Here is a 23,116-nt window from a genome sequence, read left to right as displayed (position 1 = left end):
CATCCTGATTCAAGCGTCGTCTCTGTCAAAAGCAAAGGCTCATACGGACATCGTCCTAGCCTTTCTCAGATCTCACGGATGGAAAGTGAACATAGAAAAAAGTTCTCTTTCCCCGTCGACAAGAGTTCCCTTCTTGGGAACAATAATAGACTCCTTAAAAATGAGGATTTTTCTGACAGAGGTCAGAAAATCAAAACTTCTAAGCTCTTGTCAAGTTCTTCATTCTGTTCTTCGTCCTTCCATAGCGCAGTGCATGGAAGTAATAGGATTGATGGTTGCAGCAATGGACATAGTTCCTTTTGCACGAATTCATCTAAGACCATTACAACTGTGCATGCTCAGACAGTGGAATGGGGATTATACAGACTTGTCTCCGACGATTCAAGTAGATCAAAGGACCAGAGATTCACTCCGTTGGTGGCTAATCCTGGACAACCTGTCACAGGGAATGAGCTTCCGCAGACCAGAGTGGGTCATTGTCACGACCGACGCCAGTCTGGTGGGCTGGGGCGCGGTCTGGGAACCCCTGAAAGCTCAGGGTCTATGGTCTCGGGAAGAATCTCTTCTCCCGATAAACATTCTGGAACTGAGAGCGATATTCAATGCCCTCAAAGCTTGGCCTCATCTAGCAAAGGCCAAATTCATAAGGTTTCAATCAGACAACATGACGACAGTTGCATATATCAACCATCAGGGGGGAACAAGGAGTTCCCTGGCGATGGAGGAAGTGACCAAGATAATTCAATGGGCGGAGGATCACTCCTGCCACTTGTCTGCAATCCACATCCCAGGAGTGGAAAATTGGGAAGCGGATTTTCTGAGTCGTCAGACATTCCATCCGGGGGAGTGGGAACTCCACCCGGAAATCTTTGCCCAAATAACTCAATTATGGGGCATTCCAGACATGGATCTGATGGCGTCTCGTCAGAACTTCAAGGTTCCTTGTTACGGGTCCAGATCCAGGGATCCCAAGGCGACTCTAGTAGCACCTTGGACCTTCAACCTAGCTTATGTTTTCCCACCGTTTCCTCTCATTCCCAGGCTGGTAGCCAGGATCAACCAGGAGAGTGCTTCGGTGATCTTGATAGCTCCTGCGTGGCCACGCAGGACTTGGTATGCAGACCTGGTGAATATGTCATCGGCTCCACCATGGAAGCTACCTTTGAGACAGGACCTTCTTGTTCAAGGTTCATTCGAACATCCGAATCTGGTTTCTCTCCAACTGACTGCTTGGAGATTGAACGCTTGATTTTATCAAAGCGTGGGTTTTCAGATTCTGTAATAGATACTCTGATTCAGGCTAGAAAGCCTGTGACTAGAAAAATTTACCATAAGATATGGAAAAAATATATCTGTTGGTGTGAATCTAAAGGATTCCCATGGAACAAGATAAAAATTCCTAGGATTTTATCCTTTCTGCAAGAGGGTTTGGAGAAGGGATTATCTGCAAGTTCTCTGAAGGGACAGATTTCTGCGTTATCTGTTTTACTTCACAAAAGGCTGGCAGCTGTGCCAGACGTTCAAGCGTTTGTTCAGGCTCTGGTTAGAATCAAGCCTGTTTACAGACCTTTGACTCCTCCCTGGAGTCTTAATCTAGTTCTTTCAGTTCTTCAAGGGGTTCCGTTTGAACCCTTACATTCCGTAGATATTAAGTTATTATCTTGGAAAGTTTTGTTTTTGGTTGCAATTTCTTCTGCTAGAAGAGTTTCAGAGTTATCTGCTCTGCAGTGTTCTCCGCCCTATCTGGTGTTCCATGCAGATAAGGTGGTTTTGCGTACTAAGCCTGGTTTTCTTCCGAAAGTTGTTTCCAACAAGAATATTAACCAGGAGATAGTTGTACCTTCTTTGTGCCCGAATCCAGTTTCAAAGAAGGAACGTTTGTTACACAATTTGGACGTAGTCCGTGCTCTAAAATTCTATTTAGAGGCCACTAAAGATTTCAGACAAACTTCTTCTTTGTTTGTTGTTTATTCTGGTAAAAGGAGAGGTCAAAAAGCAACTTCTACCTCTCTTTCTTTTTGGCTTAAAAGCATTATCCGTTTGGCTTATGAGACTGCCGGACGGCAGCCTCCTGAAAGAATCACAGCTCACTCCACTAGGGCTGTGGCTTCCACATGGGCCTTCAAGAACGAGGCTTCTGTTGACCAGATATGTAAGGCAGCGACTTGGTCTTCACTGCACACTTTTGCCAAATTTTACAAATTTGATACTTTTGCTTCTTCAGGGGCTATTTTTGGGAGAAAGGTTTTGCAAGCCGTGGTGCCTTCCATTTAGGTGACCTGATTTGCTCCCTCCCTTCATCCGTGTCCTAAAGCTTTGGTATTGGTTCCCACAAGTAAGGATGACGCCGTGGACCGGACACACCTATGTTGGAGAAAACAGAATTTATGCTTACCTGATAAATTACTTTCTCCAACGGTGTGTCCGGTCCACGGCCCGCCCTGGTTTTTTTAATCAGGTCTGATGAATTATTTTCTCTAACTACAGTCACCACGGTATCATATGGTTTCTCCTATGCATATTTCCTCCTGTACGTCGGTCGAATGACTGGGGTAGGCGGAGCCTAGGAGGGATCATATGACCAGCTTTGCTGGGCTCTTTGCCATTTCCTGTTGGGGAAGAGAATATCCCACAAGTAAGGATGACGCCGTGGACCGGACACACCGTTGGAGAAAGTAATTTATCAGGTAAGCATAAATTCTGTTTTGCAGAGACATCAGTTGACTATCAATATCAAATCTTCTAATACTAAATTATAAAGATTATCACTGAAGGGCATAAAAACATGAAGTGCTGTACTGATTCAACCAAGTGACAAGGGAGTAAAACAAAGTTCTGTGGCCAAAACATCTATGTATGAAAGAAACTATTGAGTATGCTCAATTTAGGGTGAGGGGAAGGAAGGACAAGACGGGGATTAAATAGCACTCTTTCCTAACAAAATGTGTAAGCAAAACTGAATTAAATCCGCTATCTGACAAGGAGGTAACTAGAAGTTAAAAAAACAAAACTTTATTTTTATAGTTGTAAAAGTTAGGTGAGAAGGTGAAAACCTAGTCACCAAAAACTACTGCATCACCTTTAAAACGTAACCAGAAAACACTGTTAAGGTGGTGTGGTAGTTTTTGGTGACTAGGTTTTCACCTTCTCACCTTACTTTTAGAACTATAAAAATAGTTTTGTTTTTTAAAGGGACACTCCATCAAAATTAAACTATTTTCATTATTCAGAGCATGCAATTTTAAACAGCTTTCCAATTTACTTCGATTAACAAAATGTACACAGTCTTTTTATATTTAAACTTTTTTAGTCACCAGCTCTTACTGAGCATGTGCAAGAATAAGTGTGTATGCATTTGTGATTGGCTGATGGCTGTCACATGGTACAGGGGGAGTGGAAAAAAGGCATAACTTTTTTTAAATTGTCAGAAAAAAATAATCTACTACTCATTTGAAGTTCAGACTAAGTGCTATTGCATTGTCTTGTTATCTTGCATTTGTTGATTATGCAAATCTACTGTGTTGACTGGTCCTTTAACTTATAGTTGCCTCCTTGTCATTTTTGCTTACACATTTTGTTATGAAAAGGGTGCTATTTAATCCCCTTCTTGTCCTTCCATCCCCTCACCCTAAATTGAGCATAGCTTTATTTAAGGGGGAAGCACCGAGACTTACAAACCTTTTTTTTCCAACATAAACTAGATCATAGTGCCAATATTTTTCTTTGTTCATAAACTATTGGGTGACACTGACACCAAGTTTTACATATTCTCAAAACCTACCGTTTTAGTTTTTTTTTTTTTGTCTCCATACAATTAAAAAAAAAAAATACATGCGCATTTGGAACCTTTGTTAGGATCCAAATGCGGAAGAAGTCAACCGCTTGTGGCGTTGGGCTCTTTCCAGAGCCAGATTTATTCTTGTGACAGTGTAACACACTAAGATCTGTTCAAATCCATACCTTAGTGTGTTGAACTTTCACAAGAATAAATCTGGCTCTGAAAAGAGCCGAATGCCATGAGCGGCCACCTACTTCCGCATTCGGATTGAAACAAAGTATTCAAATGCGCATGTCTAAAAAATAAAATTGAAGATGCCTTTTAATTAGGCATCATAGATAGCACTGAGAATTCTGAATCACCCAAAGTAGTGAATGAACCATTAAAGTAATGAACATTCTTTTTTTACTTTCTCTATCTTTTTTTCCTCCCTTTCTTACTTTGGTCTTCGTCACTGTCTTACTGCTTCTTCTCTTCCCTGTCTCTCCTTTAAACTTTTTCTCTGTGTCCTATGCTTATACCTAGTAACCTCATACCTATACTCGCTAATGCCAACATGTTTGTTAAATGTTTTTCTTTATTTAGGAGATATTCAGGGCACAGTCCACCACCTGTTACTTGAAGAACGAGAGAGCGATCTGAAAATAGGCAGCCTCCTGCTGTTAAAGCAGGTAATTACACTCTGTGCTTGTGATCTACATAATATGATCGGTTAGGGAGTCAATGTTGAGACATGTATAGTTATTTAATGGGATTTATATTCCTTGTGTATGAAGATACCTGTGTATATGAATGTGTCTCCTGTCAAGCCAGTGAAAGAGAGCTGCAAGCAATAATCCTTTATATCGCTTCCTGTTCCCTTACTTTATTTATCTTTCTCAGTGGTTAAATGTTGGTATAAAATGCATTGTTTTGCAGTTGTTGCCTGAAAAAGCCAAATAGGGTAAGATATGTAGCAGAGTTAGACTTCGATGTCAGCATAGTGCTTTTTACTTTCTGAAGATTACAAAAAACATAAATAGTTGGCAAAATAAACATTTATGGTATATAACAAAGTGGTTTCATTATGCATAACTAAACATTGTATATAAATATCTCAAGGCGTTAACTGTCCCTTTAAGTTCTTTATATACTAGTGGGCAGAGGAGGTCTGAGTGTGCTGTAGGGTGCTTCTCTAGTGTAACAATCTTCCCTCTGTAGGTTGGTGTTTTCTCCCCCTCTCATCGAAACCACTATCTAAATGTGACCCCCAGCAATCTGGTAAAAATTTACCATCCTGAGGACGCAGAGGAAACCGATGAAAATGTGGTAAGAAAATTTAAGTTAATTTGTTAGAGTATGAAACACCAACTAGCTGCTGATACAAAACAATTTTAGATGGTAGCAGGGAAGCTTAATGTGCTGTCGGGGGCCTGTAGATGTTTAATGCAGTGCGAGTCAATGGGCTGGGTAGCAAAAGTCAACTTAAATTTTAAGAGGCGGCTTCAACGTCTTAGAAATCAGTTTGAGCCTACCTAGGTTTAGCTTTCCACAAAGAATACCAAAAGAACAAAGCAATTTTTATTTTAAAAGTAAATTGGAAAGTTGTTTAAAATTGCATGCCCTATCTGAATCATGAAAGTTTCATTTTGACTAATCATATTAACATTAAAAGGAGAGTCTAGAGGGTTCGGTAAGGGTTAGAGCAGTTGGGTTTGGGTCTGTGCATTTCTGGTTACCTCAGCATTAGGGGTGCCTAGTGAGATAAGTGCGACCCCTTATTTGAGGGGATAACACTGGTCGCTATATAACAGGTGCTGGTGCTTATAAAATGCAGAGGTTTTATTTTTGCAGCAGCAGCGGTCAGCCAGATCCTACTGGTGGTCATTAGTTCCATCTGAAAAGAACTAACTGTTGCTTTGTTTCCCAAAGCTGTTCAGAGTTCTGCCTCAGAAATGCAAAATGGGGTTTTAATCCCTTATGTTTTTGGTTACCAAGAAATGTTGCTCATGACGTGCATGATAATCTCAGACATTACTAGAGCTGCAACAACTAATCGTCATAATTGATAATAATCGATTATGAAGATAGTTGTCTCTCATAATCGATTAGTTGGTTTGCAATTAGTTGGTCTGTGCACACCAGCTGCTTTGTTTTATGGTTATGTCCTTAGCCTAAAGCACGTCTACTTTTCACTTTTTCAAGTTTACAACTACCCCTGGCTTATGTGCAACCCAGATATGAGTCCTCATTTGGATTGTTTATATTAAATCAGGTGAATTTGGAACTATGCTTTGCATGATATAGTGTCAAGCTTGTTGTTTACACCTAGCCCCTAGTTTGATGGGAGTTGTTTAAATTGATGTGCACTATTATCTGTTTGCACAATTATTAGCGGATTGCTTGCTATTGCTGATTATATGTACTGTATAAATAAATGTGTAAGGCTTTGTCATTTTATTGATATATAGTCCTTAGTGCTTTTTGATTTGTTTTTATTGTTTTTTTTTTATATTTATACTCAATTGTGATATGAACCAGATTCATCCTTTATAAGTCTATATCTGTTATTTTTAGAGCAGACTAGATATTTTCCGCTAATTTTATAGCTGGTTATTTACCATTGCGTATAGATATTCAAGATCTGTTTTATGTTAGAATGAAGTCAAGGGTTACTTTATTGAGAGGCCCCTTGCCAAGGTGGAAGTTCTACCTCTTTTCAAACAGTTTTTGTTTTGCTTAATTATAAAACTGTGCTCTGCTGCTTATAAAATGCACAAACAGTTGTGTTAATGTAAAGTTTTAGTCTGAAGTTTAATTTTTAACACTCCATATGTGGATTCTATTTAAAATATAGGAAACACTTATTGATTTTTTTTTTATCCGATTAGTCGATTAATCGAAAAAATAATCGGCCGATTAATCGATTATGAAAATAATTGTTAGTTGCAGCCCTAGACATTACACAAGCCTGTGAATGCACAGGTTCAAATAGAATCTGATGTTAATCACTGAAAACATTTCTAAAAGGTTTTAAGATAACAGATCTCAAAGATGTGGATCTCCATATTCCAGTCACTGTGACTCAGATTTATCATAAATAATGATCATTTTCAGCTTGTCTGTCATTTTCCCCCCAGAAAAGAAGGTATCTAACTTCATCATTATCTGGATTATATTTTGATTGTTGCCGTTTCCATGGTTTTCGCATGCAGGCACTGGGACTTGTCCTTCCTAGCCAGATACAGCTGCATGTTAAACATTGTGGGGGCGGTACATTTTGATTGCAGAAACCAATCTTTTTTTATGGAGGTTTGCTGCACGAGGAAAAAGCATTATTTGCCAGACATTGTACCTGGATTTGGGCTAACAGAAAAGCTGTCCTTAAAAGGATAGTCTACACCAGAATTTCTATTGTTTAAAAAGATAGATAATCCCTTTATTACCCATTCCCCAGTTTCGCACAACAAACACTGTTATGTTAATATACTTATTACTCTGTGATTGCCTTGTATCTAAGCATCTTCTGAAAGTCCCCTGATCACATGACATTTTATTTATTATCTATTGACTTTAATTTTAGCCAATTAGAGCAGTGTCTGCCACAAGCCACGGGTGTGATCACAATGTTATCTATATGGCTCACATGAACTAGCACTCCCCTGTTGTGAAAAGCAAATAACGCATGGGATAAGAGGCGGCCTTCAAGGGCTTGGAAATTATCATATGAGCCTACCTAGGTTTAGCTTTCATTTAAGCATACCAAAAGAACAAAGCACATGAGGTGATAAAATAAATGGGATTTTTTTTTTTTTAATTTACATGCCCTATCTGAATCATGAAAGTTTATTTTTTACTAGACTGTCCCTTTTAACTATTTCAGTGACTCATTAGACCAGGTGGACGAAGTATCCTTATACATTTCCACACAAAATAAAGCAGGCATTGCACAGGTAGATGGTTTGGCCACATGTGGAAAGACTCTTAAGACCGTCAGTGGTTATTCTTCTCTAATGATATCCGCTCCCTAAAAATGGGGAGCAGCTCCACAGAATCAGTTCATACAAAGTATATTAGAATTTAGATTATTTAATCCAATCCTTTTAGGTTTCAAAATAGTGTACAAAGTAATAGCATTGTCTTCTTGGAGAATTGGCCCCATGAAAATGTTATATTAGATTCAGTGAGCCACTCAGTCATTAACTGATGCAGGGAGCCTGAGGAATTCAACAGTTAGCAGAAACACATCTTTTAGAAACTACAGCAGTCCATCTGCTGGGAACGAGCAATTCCAGGTGAACTATCTCAGCTGCTAAAAGATTCTTCATTGGAATGAAGTCTCAACAGATTGTTTTAACAGCATGCTGGGGGGTTCCAGTAATAGACCATTATGTCAGTTTGATTTTCATTCCCAGAAGCATATGCCGGAGACTGGCAATTTAACAAAAATAAGTGAGATGGTGGTAGTATTGCTCTGTTGACCAAGATATCTGACTTTCTCTTCTGGTTAAGTAGGCTGTGCCATGGAATCTGCTTTGACTTTTTTCAAGGTCTGCTCTTTCACCTGCTTATTGCAGAGTGCCATATTGAGTTTTTACAAGACTGTCTTATGAAAGATTTCGGTTTCAGTGTTCTGAAAGTTCAGGTCTTAAATTAATAATGTAGTTAGACGAGCTCTTGAAATCTTTTTACAAACATTGGCTTATATACAGCGGATGAGTAAGTCCATATTGTTTCTAAAGGATTTATCACTGGTCTTGAATACCTTTTTATGACTGCTGTCTTTGGATTATTGAGAAGTATACTTCTGGAATCTAATATTGAAGACAGCTGAACGTTCTTGCAACTATTGTTATTTGGCCTTCTATTAACCAGTTCCTAAATAATATATATGTGTGTGTGTGTGTGTGTATGTAATGTGTGTGTATGTAATATATGTGTGTGTGTGTATGTAATATATGTGTGTGTGTGTATGTAATATATGTGTGTGTGTGTATGTAATATATGTGTGTGTGTGTATGTATATATGTGTGTGTGTATATATATATATATATATGTATATATATATATATATATATATATATATATATATATATATGTATATATATATATGTATATATGTATATGTATATATATATATATATATATATGTATATATATATATATGTATATATATATATATATGTATATATATATGTATATGTATATGTATATATATATATATATTTCTCTTGTGGTGTATCCAGTCCACGGATCATCCATTACTTGTGGGATATTCTCCTTCCCAACAGGAAGTTGCAAGAGGATCACCCACAGCAGAGCTGCTATATAGCTCCTCCCCTAACTGCCATATCCAGTCATTCTCTTGCAACTCTCAACAAGCATGGAGGTAGTAAGAGGAAAGTGGTGAAATGTAGCGGTTATCTTTCTTCAATCAAAAGGTTCTGAGGTCGCTTCTGGCGGTCCTAAGGCCGCGGGGCATAGCAGTGGCCCCTTATTTAGACGACATCCTGATTCAGGCGTCAAACTTCCAAATTGCCAAGTCTCATACAGACATAGTGTTGGCATTTCTGAGGTCGCATGGGTGGAAGGTGAACGAGGAAAAGAGTTCTCTATCCCCCCTCACAAGAGTTTCCTTCCTAGGGACTCTGATAGATTCTGTAGAAATGAAAATTTACCTGACGGAGTCCAGGTTATCAAAACTTCTAAATTCCTGCCGTGTTCTTTATTCCATTCCTCGCCCTTCGGTGGCTCAGTGCATGGAAATAATCGGCTTAATGGTAGTGGCAATGGACATAGTGCCGTTTGCACGCCTACATCTCAGACCGCTGCAACTCTGCATGCTCAGTCAGTGGAATGGGGATTACACAGATTTGTCCCCTCTACTAAATCTGGATCAAGAGACCAGGGATTCTCTTCTCTGGTGGCTATCTCGGGTCCATCTGTCCAAAGGTATGACCTTTCGCAGGCCAGATTGGACAATTTTAACGACAGATGCCAGCCTTCTAGGTTGGGGTGCAGTCTGGAACTCCCTGAAGGCTCAGGGATCGTGGACTCAGGAGTCACTCCTTCCAATAAATATTCTGGAACTGAGAGCGATATTCAATGCTCTTCAGGCTTGGCCTCAGTTAGCAACTCTGAGGTTCATCAGATTTCAGTCGGACAACATCACGACTGTGGCTTACATCAGCCATCAAGGGGGAACAAGGAGTTCCCTAGCGATGTTAGAAGTCTCAAAGATAATTCCCTGGGCAGAGATTCACTCTTGCCACCTATCAGCTATCCATATCCCAGGTGTAGAGAACTGGGAGGCGGATTTTCAAAGTCGTCAGACTTTTCATCCGGGGGAGTGGGAACTCCATCCGGAGGTATTTGCACAATTGATTCATCATTGGGGCAAACCAGAACTGGATCTCATGGCGTCTCGCCAGAACGCCAAGCTTCCTTGTTACGGATCCAGGTCCAGGGACCCCAAGGCAACGCTGATAGATGCTCTAGCAGCGCCTTGGTCCTTCAACCTGGCTTATGTGTTTCCACCGTTTCCTCTGCTCCCTTGTCTGATTGCCAAAATCAAGCAGGAGAGAGCATCGGTGATCTTGATAGCGCCTGCGTGGCCACACAGGACTTGGTATGCAGATCTGGTGGACATGTCATCCTTTCCACCATGGACTCTGCCGCTGAGACAGGACCTTCTACTTCAAGGTCCTTTCAACCATCCAAATCTAATTTCTCTGAGGCTGACTGCCTGGAGATTGAACGCTTGATTTTATCAAAGCGTGGTTTCTCCGAGTCAGTCATTGATACCTTAATTCAGGCATGAAAGCTTGTCACCAGGAAGATCTATCATAAGATATGGTGTAAATATCTTTATTGGTGTGAATCCAAGGGATACTCATGGAGTAATGTCAGGATTCCCAGGATATTATCTTTCCTCCAAGAAGGATTGGAGAAAGGATTGTCAGCTAGTTCCTTAAAGGGACAGATTTCTGCACTACCTATTCTTTTGCACAAGCGTCTGGCGGATGTCCCAGACGTTCAGGCATTTTGTCAGGCTTTAGTTAGAATCAAGCCTGTGTTTAAACCTGTTGCTCCACCTTGGAGCTTAAATTTGGTTCTTAAAGTTCTTCAGGGGGTTCCGTTTTTGAACCTCTTCATTCCATAGATATCTAACTTTTATCTTGGAAAGTTCTTTTTTTGGTAGCTATTTCCTCGGCTCGTAGAGTTTCCGAGTTATCTGCCTTACAATGTGATTCTCCTTATCTGATCTTCCATGCAGATAAGGTAGTTCTGCGTACCAAACCTGGGTTTTTACCTAAGGTGGTATCTATCAAGAATATCAATCAAGAGATTGTTGTTCCGTCTTTGTGTCCTAATCCTTCTTCAAAGAAGGAACCTCTATTACACAATCTGGACGTGGTTCGTGCTTTAAAGTTTTACTTATTACTAAAGATTTTCGTCAAACATCTGCTTTGTTGTCTGGACAGAGGAGAGGTCAAAAGGCTTCAGCAACCTCTCTTTCTTTTTGGCTAAGAAGCATAATCCGCTTAGCCTATGAGACTGCTGGCCAGCAGCCTCCAGAAAGGATTACAGCTCATTCTACTAGAGCTGTGGCTTCCACATGGGCCTTTAAAAATGAGGCTTCTGTTGAACAGATTTGCAAGGCGGCGACTTGGTCTTCGCTTCATACTTTTTCAAAATTCTACAAATTTGATACTTTTGCTTCTTCGGAGGCTATTTTTGGGAGAGAGGTTTTACAGGCAGTGGTACCTTCCGTTTAAGTACCTGCCTTGTCCCTCCCTTCATCCGTGTACTTTAGCTTTGGTATTGGTATCCCACAAGTAATGGATACACCTTAGAAGAGAAAACATAATTTATGCTTACCTGAAATTTATTTCTCTTGTGGTGTATCCAGTCCATGGCCCGCCCTGTCATTTTAAGGCAGGTATTTTTTAATTTTAAACTAGTCACCACTGCACCCTATGGTTTCTCCTTTCTCTGCTTGTTTTCGGTCGAATGACTGGATATGGCAGTTAGGGGAGGAGCTATATAGCAGCTCTGCTGTGGGTGATCCTCTTGCAACTTCCTGTTGGGAAGGAGAATATCCCACAAGTAATGGATGATCCGTGGACTGGATACACCACAAGAGAAATAAATTTATCAGGTAAGCATAAATTATGATTACAATGTACCAATAAACTGACACTGAACATAAGGGGGATCCATTGACAGGACACTGGTCTCTGGATTCTGTAGATGTAAATGGAATAATTCCAGTCTCTGTAGTGAACAAAAACGGATTTTCTTACTAGGGAGGAATAAATGTTGCTGCTAAATGTCAGTTATTAGAATGTTTTCCATATAACAGTAGAATTGCACCATATGTTCTGATGTTTGCTGCAATTGCAAACATAATCAGGGAGCTGTAATTCTCTATTTTAGAGTGATTACAGAAACTTCCAGAAAAAAAGATGCATTTCCCACTTTGTCAATTCACACTGTCATTGTCACCATCAGGTACCGGTACCACAGACACCAGGTCAAAATAGTCACCAGGCCATATCAACGCAGAACAGAGGTGATACAGGGAACCCCAAACAAACAGAGGCAGAAGACTGGGACATGGGTGAGTTTGAATGTACACTAGAAACCAATAACCTTCTCTATGTCAGCAAGTCAGTTCCAAAAAAAAGGAGATGCTTTTATACACTGTTACTGTATTATGTAAATTATTTCTGTTGATTACTGGAACTTGGAGCACAAAGATAACAAAAATAAAATATAACCTTTATTGATAAAATTAAAAAGACAGCATAAAGTATGTGTGTATGCTAGCCTAAAAAATGTTAAAAACACTCTCTCTGTTGGTTATTCAGTGTTCAGCATGTATCAATGCTAAATATATAGAGCACTTAGGAATAAAGTGATGAGACACAGAATATATTATAGTTATATGAATATCTATTAATCTACTGTGGGTCTATGTGGCTTTATGACTGGCCAGTCACATAGATTACCACTTATAAATATTAGTACGTTATATCTATAATAATGTACCTCTGTGATTTGTTATTGTCAGTTTACTAGGGTTATGGCTCTTAACTCCAGCAACTCTTAAACAACAATATGTGACACAGCTCTGTATTTGAGTATCTGCTGTGTAAATATAGATGTATCACCTTATATGCCCACATAGGATAACTGAACACTTTAAGATAATATATATATATATATATATATATATATAATCGCTCTAGGTATTGTAGATTTTTAGATTGTAAGTAACTTACAGTACAGGGCTGATATATTGATATTATTTTGACATATCAATCAGTCTTGTTAGACTTAAATCTAAATAAATGAGTGTCGACAACTGCAGGTGGATTGCAAACCATGTGCTGATATTTTATTTAGATTTCTTTCATGTAATTAGCAAGAGTCCATGAGCTAGTGACGTATGGGATATACATTCCTACCAGGAGGGGCAAAGTTTCCCAAACCTTAAAATGCCTACAAATACACCCCTCACCACACCCACAAATCAGTTTTACAAACTTTGCCTCCTATGGAGGTGGTGAAGTAAGTTTTTGCTAGATTCTACGTTGATATGCGCTCCGCAGCAGGTTGGAGCCCGGTTTTCCTCTCAGCGTGCAGTGAATGTCAGAGGGATGTGAGGAGAGTATTGCCTGTTTGAATTCAATGATCTCCTTCTACGGGGTCTATTTCATAGGTTCTCTGTTATCGGTCGTAGAGATTCATCTCTTACCTCCCTTTTCAGATCGACGATATACTCTTATAAATATACCATTACCTCTGCTGATTTTCGTTTCAGTACTGGTTTGGCTTTCTACAAACATGTAGATGAGTGTCCTGGGGTAAGTAAGTCTTATTTTCTGTGACACTCTAAGCTATGGTTGGGCACTTTTTTAATAAAGTTCTAAATATATGTATTCAAACATTTATTTGCCTTGACTCAGGATGTTCAACATTCCTTATTTTCAGACAGTCAGTTTCATATTTGGGATAATGCATTTGAATCAAATATTTTTCTTACCTTAAAGATTTGACTTTTTTTTTTTTTTTCCCCTGTGGGCTTTTAGGCTCGCGGGGGCTGAAAATGCTTCATTTTATTGCGTCATTTTTGGCGCAAAAAATTTTTCTGTTTCCGGCGTCATACGTGTCGCCGGAAGTTGCGTCATTTTTGACGTTCTTTTGCACCAAAAAATGTCGGCGTTCCGGATGTGGCGTCATTTTTGGCGCCAAAAGCATTTAGGCGCCAAATAATGTGGGCGTCTTATTTGGCGCTAAAAAAATATGGGCGTCGCTTTTTGTCTCCACATTATTTAAGTCTCATTATTTATTGCTTCTGGTTGCTAGAAGCTTGTTCACTGGCATTTTTTCCCATTCCTGAAACTTTCATTTAAGGAATTTGATCAATTTTGCTTTATATGTTGTTTTTTCTCTTACATATTGCAAGATGTCTCACGTTGCATCTGAGTCAGAAGATACTTCAGGAAAATCACTGTCTGGTGCTGGAACTACCAAAGCTAAGTGTATCTGCTGTAAACTTTTGGTAGCTATTCCTCCAGCTGTTGTTTGTATTAATTGTCATGACAAACTTGTTAATGCAGATAATATTTCCTTTAGTAATGTACCATTACCTGTTGCAGTTCCATCAACATCTAATGTTCAGAATGTTCCTGATAACATAAGAGATTTTGTTTCTGAATCCATCAAGAAGGCTATGTCTGTTATTCCTCCTTCTAGTAAACATAAAAAATCTTTTAAAACTTCTCTTTATACAGATGAATTTTTAAATGAACATCATCATTCTGATTCTAATGACTCTTCTGGTTCAGAGGATTCTGTCTCAGAGATTGATGCTGATAAATCTTCATATTTATTTAAAATGGAATTTATTCGTTCTTTACTTAAAGAAGTACTAATTGCTTTAGAAATTGAGGATTCTGGTCCTCTTGATACTAAATCTAAACGTTTAGATAAGGTCTTTAAATCTCCTGTGGTTATTCCAGAAGTTTTTCCTGTTCCTGGTGCTATTTCTGAAGTAATTTCCAGAGAATTGAATAATTTGGGTAATTCATTTACTCCTTCTAAACGTTCTAAGCAATTATATCCTGTGCCGTCTGACAGATTAGAATTTTGGGACAAAATCCCTAAAGTTGATGGGGCTATTTCTACCCTTGCTAAACGTACTACTATTCCTACGTCAGATGGTACTTCGTTTAAGGATCCTTTAGATAGGAAAATTGAATCCTTTCTAAGAAAAGCTTATCTGTGTTCAGGTAATCTTCTTAGACCTGCTATATCATTGGCTGATGTTGCTGCAGCTTCAACTTTTTGGTTGGAAACTTTAGCGCAACAAGTAACAGATCATGATTCTCATAATATTATTATTCTTCTTCAACATGCTAATAATTTTATCTGTGATGCCATTTCTTCTGTTAAGTGTGATCAGTCCACGGGTCATCATTACTTGTGGGATATTAACTGCTCCCCTACAGGAAGTGCAAGAGGATTCACCCAGCAGAGTTGCTATATAGCTCCTCCCCTCTACGTCACCTCCAGTCATTCTCTTGCACCCAACGACTAGATAGGATGTGTGAGAGGACTATGGTGATATATTTAGTTTTTATATCTTCAATCAAAAGTTTGTTATTTTATAATAGCACCGGAGTGTGTTATTCCTTCTCTGGTAGAATTTGAAGAAGAATCTACCTGAGTTTTTCTATGATTTTAGCCGGAGTAGTTAAGATCATATTGCTGTTTCTCGGCCATCTGAGGAGAGGTAAACTTCAGACCAGGGGACAGCAGGCAGATTAATCTGCAAAGAGGTATGTAGCAGTTTATTATTTTCTGACATGGAATTGATGAGAAAATCCTGCCATACCGTTATAATGTAAACTCAGCCTTGAATGCAGTAGATGTAGCTGATATCAGGCTGTCATGTATGTATATTTTACACTTCAGTTTTCTGGGAAATGGTACTTCTCTGGCTTTTAAACTGTATACATAGACTTAACCTATTTTGCAGGGACTTGCAATAGGTTTTAAATGACAATTAATTATTGAGGTAAAACGTTTTTTTGCTGGCATGTAAAAACGTTTTTTTTCTCTGAGGTACTGGGTGAAAAAATATTTTGGGCACTTTTTTTCCACTTGGCAATAGTTTTGATTTAAATTAGAGCAGTTCACTGATCCCTCTCACTGTTATGTGTGTGGGGGAGGGGCCATTTTGGTGCTTTCACTACGCATCAGAAAAAACTCAGTCAGAGGTTCATTTTCTTCCTGCATGATCCGGTTCATCTCTACAGAGTTCAGGGATCTCAAAAGCCTTTTTTGAGGGAAGTAATCATTACAGCAGAGCTGTGCTGATGGTATTGACTGTGATATAAAAAACGTTTATTTGTGTATTTTTTTCTGCTGCCTGGGTTAGTTATCATTTGCTGAGGGGAACAATCCTTTGCTAAAACTGTATATTTTGACAAAGATTGATGCTATAACTTAATTATTTTATCTGTTATAATATTTTTCTGTGCTTCTTAAAGGCACAGTTCGTTTTCATATTATTTGTAAATTACTTTGAAAAGTATTTCCAAGTTGCTGTTTATTTGCTAGTGTGTTAAACATGTCTGATTCAGAGGAATATCTCTGTGCTATATGTGTTAATGCCAAAGTGGAGCCCAATAGAAATTTATGTACTAAATGTATTGATGCTACTTTAAAAAATAGTCAATCTGTACAAATTGAACATATTTCAACAAACAACGAGGGGAGAGTTATGCCGACTAACTCGCCTCACGTGTCAGTACCTGCATCTCCCGCTCAGGAGGTGCGTGATATTGTAGCGCCGAGTGCATCTGGGCGGCCATTACAAATCACATTACAAGATATGGCTACTGTTATGACTGAAGTTTTGGCTAAACTACCAGAACTAAGAGGTAAACGTGATCACTCTGGGATGAGAACAGAGTGCGCTGATAATGCAAGGGCCATGTCTGATACTGCGTCACAGTTTGCAGAACGTGAAGACGGAGAGCTTCATTCTGTGGGTGACGGTTCTGATCCAAATAAACTGGACTCAGACATTTCAAATTTTAAATTTAAGCTTGAGAACCTCCGTGTGTTACTAGGGGAGGTATTAGCGGCTCTGAATGATTGTAACACAGTTGCAATCCCAGAAAAAATGTGTAGGTTGGATAAATATTTTGCGGTACTGACGAGTACTGACGTTTTTCCTATACCTAAGAGACTTACTGACATTGTTACTAAGGAGTGGGATAGACCCGGTGTGCCTTTCTCACCCCCTCCTATATTCAGAAAAATGTTTCCAATAGACGCCGCCACACGGGACTTATGGCAAATGGTCCCTAAGGTGGAGGGAGCAGTTTCTACTTTAGCTAAGCGTACCACTATCCCAGTGGAGGATAGCTGTGCTTTTTCAGATCCAATGGATAAAAAATTAGAGGGTTACCTTAAGAAAATGTTTGTTCAACAAGGGTTTATATTGCAACCTCTTGCATGTATTGCGCCTGTCACGGCTGCAGCAGCATTTTGGTTTGAGTCTCTGGAAGAGACACTTCAATCATCCACACTAGATGACATCACACACAAACTTAAATTCCTTAAGTTAAATAATTCATTTATTTCAGATGCCGTAGTACATTTAACTAAACTTGCGGCTAAAAATTCAGGATTTGCCATTCAGGCACGCAGAGCTCTGTGGCTAAAATCCTGGTCAGCTGATGTTACGTCTAAATCTAAATTGCTTAATATTCCTTTCAAAGGGCAGACCTTATTCGGGCCCGGCTTGAAAGAGATTATTGATGACATTACAGGAGGTAAAGGTCATGCCCTGCCTCAGGACAAGGCCAAAGCCAAGGCTAGACAGTCCAATTTTCATTCCTTTCGTAATTTCAAAGCAGGAGCAGCATCAACTTCCTCTGCACCAAAACAGGAAGGAGCTGTTGCTCGCTACAGACAAGGCTGGAAACCTAACCATTCCTGGAACAGGGGCAAACAGGCCAGAAAACCTGCTGCTGCCCCTAAGACAGCATGAATTGAGGGCCCCCGATCCGGGACCGGATCTAGTGGGGGGCAGACTTTCCCTCTTCGCCCAGGCTTGGGCAAGAGATGTTCAGGATCCCTGGGCGTTAGAGATCATATCTCAGGGATACCTTCTGCACTTCAAATCCTCTCCCCCAAGAGGGAGATTTCATCTGTCAAGGTTGTCAACAAACCTAACAAAGAAGGAAGCGTTTCTACGCTGCGTACAAGATCTTTTATTAATGGGAGTGATCCATCCAGTTCCGCGGTTGGAACAAGGACAAGGGTTTTACTCAAATCTGTTTGTAGTTCCCAAAAAAGAGGGAACCTTCAGGCCAATCTTGGATTTAAAGATCCTAAACAAATTCCTAAGATTTCCATCGTTCAAGATGGAAACTATTCGAACAATTTTGACCATGATCCAAGAGGGTCAGTACTTGACCACAGTGGATTTAAAGGATGCTTACCTTCACATACCGATTCACAGAAGTCATTACCGGTATCTAAGGTTTGCCTTTTTAGACAGGCATTACCAGTTTGTAGCTCTTCCATTCGGACTGGCTACGGCTCCAAGAATCTTCACAAAGGTTCTGGGCACTCTTCTGGCGGTACTAAGATCGCGAGGAATTTCAGTAACTCCGTACTTAGACGACATACTGATACAAGCTTCAAGCTTTCAAACTGCCAAATCTCATACAGAGATAGTATTGGCATTTCTAAGGTCGCATGGATGGAAAGTGAACGAAGAGAAAAGTTCTCTCTTTCCACTCACAAGAGTTCCCTTCCTGGGGACTCTGATAGATTCTGTAGAAATGAAGATTTACCTGACAGAGGACAGGTTAACAAAACTTCTAAATGCATGCCGTGTCCTTCATTCCATTCAAGAGACCAGAAATTCTCTTCTATGGTGGCTTTATCGGCCACATCTGTCCAGGGGAATGCCATTCAGCAGGCCAGACTGGTCAATTGTAACAACAGACGCCAGCCTACTAGGTTGGGGCGCTGTCTGGAATTCTCTGAAGGCTCAGGGACTATGGAATCAGGAGGAGAGTCTTCTTCCAATAAACATTCTGGAATTGAGAGCAGTCCTCAATGCTCTTCTGGCTTGGCCCCAGTTAGCAACTCGGGGGTTCATCAGGTTCCAGTCGGACAACATCACGACTGTAGCTTATATCAACCATCAGGGAGGGACAAGAAGCTCCCTAGCAATGATGGAAGTATCGAAGATAATTCGCTGGGCAGAGTCTCACTCTTGCCACCTGTCTGCAATCCACATCCCGGGAGTGGAGAACTGGGAGGCGGATTTCTTAAGTCGTCAGACTTTTCATCCGGGGGAGTGGGAACTTCATCCAGAGGTCTTTGCCCAAATACTTCGACGTTGGGGCAAACCAGAGATAGATCTCATGGCGTCTTGACAGAACGCCAAGCTTCCGCGCTACGGGTCCAGATCCAGGGATCCGGGAGCGGTCCTGATAGATGCCTTGACAGCACCATGGACCTTCAGGATGGCTTATGTGTTTCCACCTTTCCCGATGCTTCCTCGATTGATTGCCAGAATCAAACAGGAGAAAGCATCAGTGATTCTAATAGTGCCTGCATGGCCACGCAGGACTTGGTATACAGATCTGGTGGACATGTCATTCTGTCCACCTTGGTCGTTACCTCTGAAACAGGACCTTCTGATTCAGGGTCCTTTCAAACATCAAAATCTAACTTCTCTGAAGCTGACTGCTTGGAAATTGAACGCTTGATCTTATCAAAGCGTGGTTTTTCTGAGTCAGTTATTGATACCTTAATACAGGCTAGGAAGCCTGTTACCAGAAAGATTTACCATAAAATATGGCGTAAATACCTATATTGGTGCGAATCCAAAGGTTACTCTTGGAGTAAGGTTAGGATTCCTAGGATATTGTCTTTTCTACAAGAAGGTTTAGAAAAGGGGTTATCCGCTAGTTCCTTAAAGGGACAGATCTCAGCTCTGTCCATTCTGTTACACAAGCGTCTGTCAGAAGTTCCAGACGTTCAGGCTTTTTGTCAGGCTTTGGCCAGGATTAAACCTGTGTTTAAAGCTGTGGCTCCACCATGGAGTTTAAACCTTGTTCTTAACGTTTTACAGGGTGTTCCGTTTGAACCCCTTCATTCCATTGATATAAAGTTATCTTGGAAAGTTCTATTTTTAATGGCTATTTCCTCGGCTCGAAGAGTCTCTGAGTTATCAGCCTTACATTGTGATTCTCCTTATTTGATTTTTCACTCAGATAAGGTAGTTCTGCGTACTAAGCCTGGGTTCTTACCTAAGGTAGTCACTAACAGGAATATCAATCAGGAGATTGTTGTTCCATCCTTGTGCCCAAATCCTTCTTCGAGGAAGGAACGTCTTTTGCACAATCTGGATGTAGTTCGTGCCCTTAAATTTTATTTACAGGCAACTAAAGATTTTCGACAAACGTCTTCCCTGTTTGTCGTTTACTCTGGTCAGAGGAGAGGTCAAAAAGCTTCTGCTACCTCTCTCTCTTTTTGGCTTCGTAGCATAATTCGTTTAGCTTATGAGACTGCTGGACAGCAGCCTCCTGAAAGAATTACAGCTCATTCCACTAGAGCTGTGGCTTCCACTTGGGCCTTTAAGAATGAGGCCTCTGTTGAACAGATTTGCAAGGCTGCAACTTGGTCTTCGCTTCATACTTTTTCCAAATTTTACAAATTTGACACTTTTGCTTCCTCGGAGGCTATTTTTGGGAGAAAGGTTCTTCAGGCAGTGGTTCCTTCTGTATAAAGAGCCTGCCTATCCCTCCCGTCATCCGTGTACTTTTGCTTTGGTATTGGTATCCCACAAGTAATGATGACCCGTGGACTGATCACACTTAACAGAAGAAAACATAATTTATGCTTACCTGATAAATTCCTTTCTTCTGTAGTGTGATCAGTCCACGGCCCGCCCTGTTTTTTAAGGCAGGTAAATATTTTTTAAATTATACTTCAGTCACCACTACACCCTTGGCTTCTCCTTTCTCGTTGGTCCTTGGTCGAATGACTGGAGGTGACGTAGAGGGGAGGAGCTATATAGCAACTCTGCTGGGTGAATCCTCTTGCACTTCCTGTAGGGGAGCAGTTAATATCCCACAAGTAATGATGACCCGTGGACTGATCACACTACAGAAGAAAGGAATTTATCAGGTAAGCATAAATTATGTTTTTTTGATATTATCAGAGTTGATGTCAGGTTTATGTCTCTAGCTATTTTAGCTAGAAGAGCTTTATGGCTTAAAACTTGGAATGCTGATATGTCTTCTAAATCAACTCTACTTTCCATTTCTTTCCAGGGTAACAAATTATTTGGTTCTCAGTTGGATTCTATTATCTCAACTGTTACTGGTGGGAAAGGAACTTTTTTACCACAGGATAAAAAATCTAAGGGTAAAAACAGGGCTAATAATCGTTTTCGTTCCTTTCGTTTCAACAAAGAACAAAAGCCTGATACTTCATCCTCAGGAGCAGTTTCAGTTTGGAAACCATCTCCAGTCTGGAATAAATCCAAGCCTTCTAGAAAAGCAAAGCCAGCTTCTAAGTCCACATGAAGGTGCGGCCCTCATTCCAGCTCAGCTGGTAGGGGGCAGGTTACGTTTTTTCAAAGAAATTTGGATCAATTCTGTTCACAATCTTTGGATTCAGAACATTGTTTCAGAAGGGTACAGAATTGGTTTCAAGATAAGACCTCCTGCAAAGAGATTTTTTCTTTCCCATGTCCCAGTAAATCCAGTGAAAGCTCAAGCATTTCTGAAATGTGTTTCAGATCTAGAGTTGGCTGGAGTAATTATGCCAGTTCCAGTTCTGGAACAGGGGATGGGGTTTTATTCAAATCTCTTCATTGTACCAAAGAAGGAGAATTCCTTCAGACCAGTTCTGGATCTAAAAATATTGAATCGTTATGTAAGGATACCAACGTTCAAAATGGTAACTGTAAGGACTATCTTGCCTTTTGTTCAGCAAGGGCATTATATGTCCACAATAGATTTACAGGATGCATATCTGCATATTCCGATTCATCCAGATCATTATCAATTCCTGAGATTCTCTTTTCTGGACAAGCATTACCAGTTTGTGGCTCTGCCGTTTGGCCTAGCTACAGCTCCAAGAATTTTTACAAAGGTTCTCGGTGCCTTTCTGTCTGTAATCAGAGAACAGGGTATTGTGGTATTTCCTTATTTGGACGATATCTTGGTACTTGCTCAGTCTTTACATTTAGCAGAATCTCATACGAATCGACTTGTGTTGTTTCTTCAAGATCATGGTTGGAGGATCAATTCACTAAAAAGTTCATTGATTCCTCAGACAAGGGTAACCTTTCTGGGTTTCCAGATAGATTCAGTGTCCATGACTCTGTCTTTGACAGACAAGAGACGTCTAAAATTGATTTCAGCTTGTCGAAACCTTCAGTCACAATCATTCCCTTCGGTAGCCTTATGCATGGAAATTCTAGGTCTTATGACTGCTGCATCGGACGCGATCCACTTTGCTCCTTTTCACATGCGACCTCTTCAGCTCTGTATGCTGAATCAATGGTGCAGGGATTACACAAAGATATCTCAATTAATATCTTTAAAACCGATTGTACGACACTCTCTAACGTGGTGGACAGATCACCATCGTTTAATTCAGGGGGCTTCTTTTGTTCTTCCGACCTGGACTGTAATTTCAACAGATGCAAGTCTCACAGGTTGGGGAGCTGTGTGAGGATCTCTGACGGCACAAGGAGTTTGGGAATCTCAGGAGGTGAGATTACCGATCAATATTCAGAGCTCTTCAGTCTTGGCCTCTTCTGAAGAGAGAATCGTTCATTTGTCTTCAGACAGACAATGTCACAACTGTGGCATACATCAATCATCAAGGAGGGACTCACAGTCCTCTGGCTATGAAAGAAGTATCTCGAATTCTGGTTTGGGCGGAATCCAGCTCCTGTCTAATCTCTGCGGTTCATATCCCAGGTATAGACAATTGGGAAGCGGATTATCTCAGTCGCCAAACGTTGCATCCGGGCGAATGGTCTCTTCACCCAGAGGTATTTCTTCAGATTGTTCAAATGTGGGAGCTTCCAGAAATAGATCTGATTGCGTCTCATCTAAACAAGAACTTCCCAGGTATCTGTCCAGATCCCGGGATCCTCAGGCGGAAGCAGTGGATGCATTATCACTTCCTTGGAAGTATCATCCTGCCTATATCTTTCCGCCTCTAGTTCTTCTTCCAAGAGTAATCTCCAAGATTCTGAAGGAATGCTCGTTTGTTCTGCTGGTAGCTCCGGCA

The 23,116-nt window shown here is 40.2% G+C and overlaps 1 protein-coding gene across 1 annotated transcript in view; it reads left to right on the top strand.

Moving 5' to 3' along the window:
• The window catches only part of HROB (homologous recombination factor with OB-fold), a 108,153-nt gene that overhangs the window by 55,224 nt on the left and 29,813 nt on the right, over positions 1–23,116 (top strand). The window contains exons 7-9 of the mRNA XM_053700060.1: positions 4,364–4,449; positions 4,979–5,086; positions 12,272–12,380. Of these exons, the coding sequence (XP_053556035.1) occupies positions 4,364–4,449; positions 4,979–5,086; positions 12,272–12,380 (303 nt within the window). The remainder of the gene's footprint in view (positions 1–4,363; positions 4,450–4,978; positions 5,087–12,271; positions 12,381–23,116) is intronic.

Source organism: Bombina bombina, chromosome 1, assembly GCF_027579735.1.
Source record: "Bombina bombina isolate aBomBom1 chromosome 1, aBomBom1.pri, whole genome shotgun sequence".
NCBI classification, from domain to species: Eukaryota; Metazoa; Chordata; class Amphibia; order Anura; family Bombinatoridae; genus Bombina; species Bombina bombina.
The sequence above is the reverse complement of the archived record's forward strand: the minus strand, read 5'-3'. Positions and strand labels throughout refer to the sequence as shown.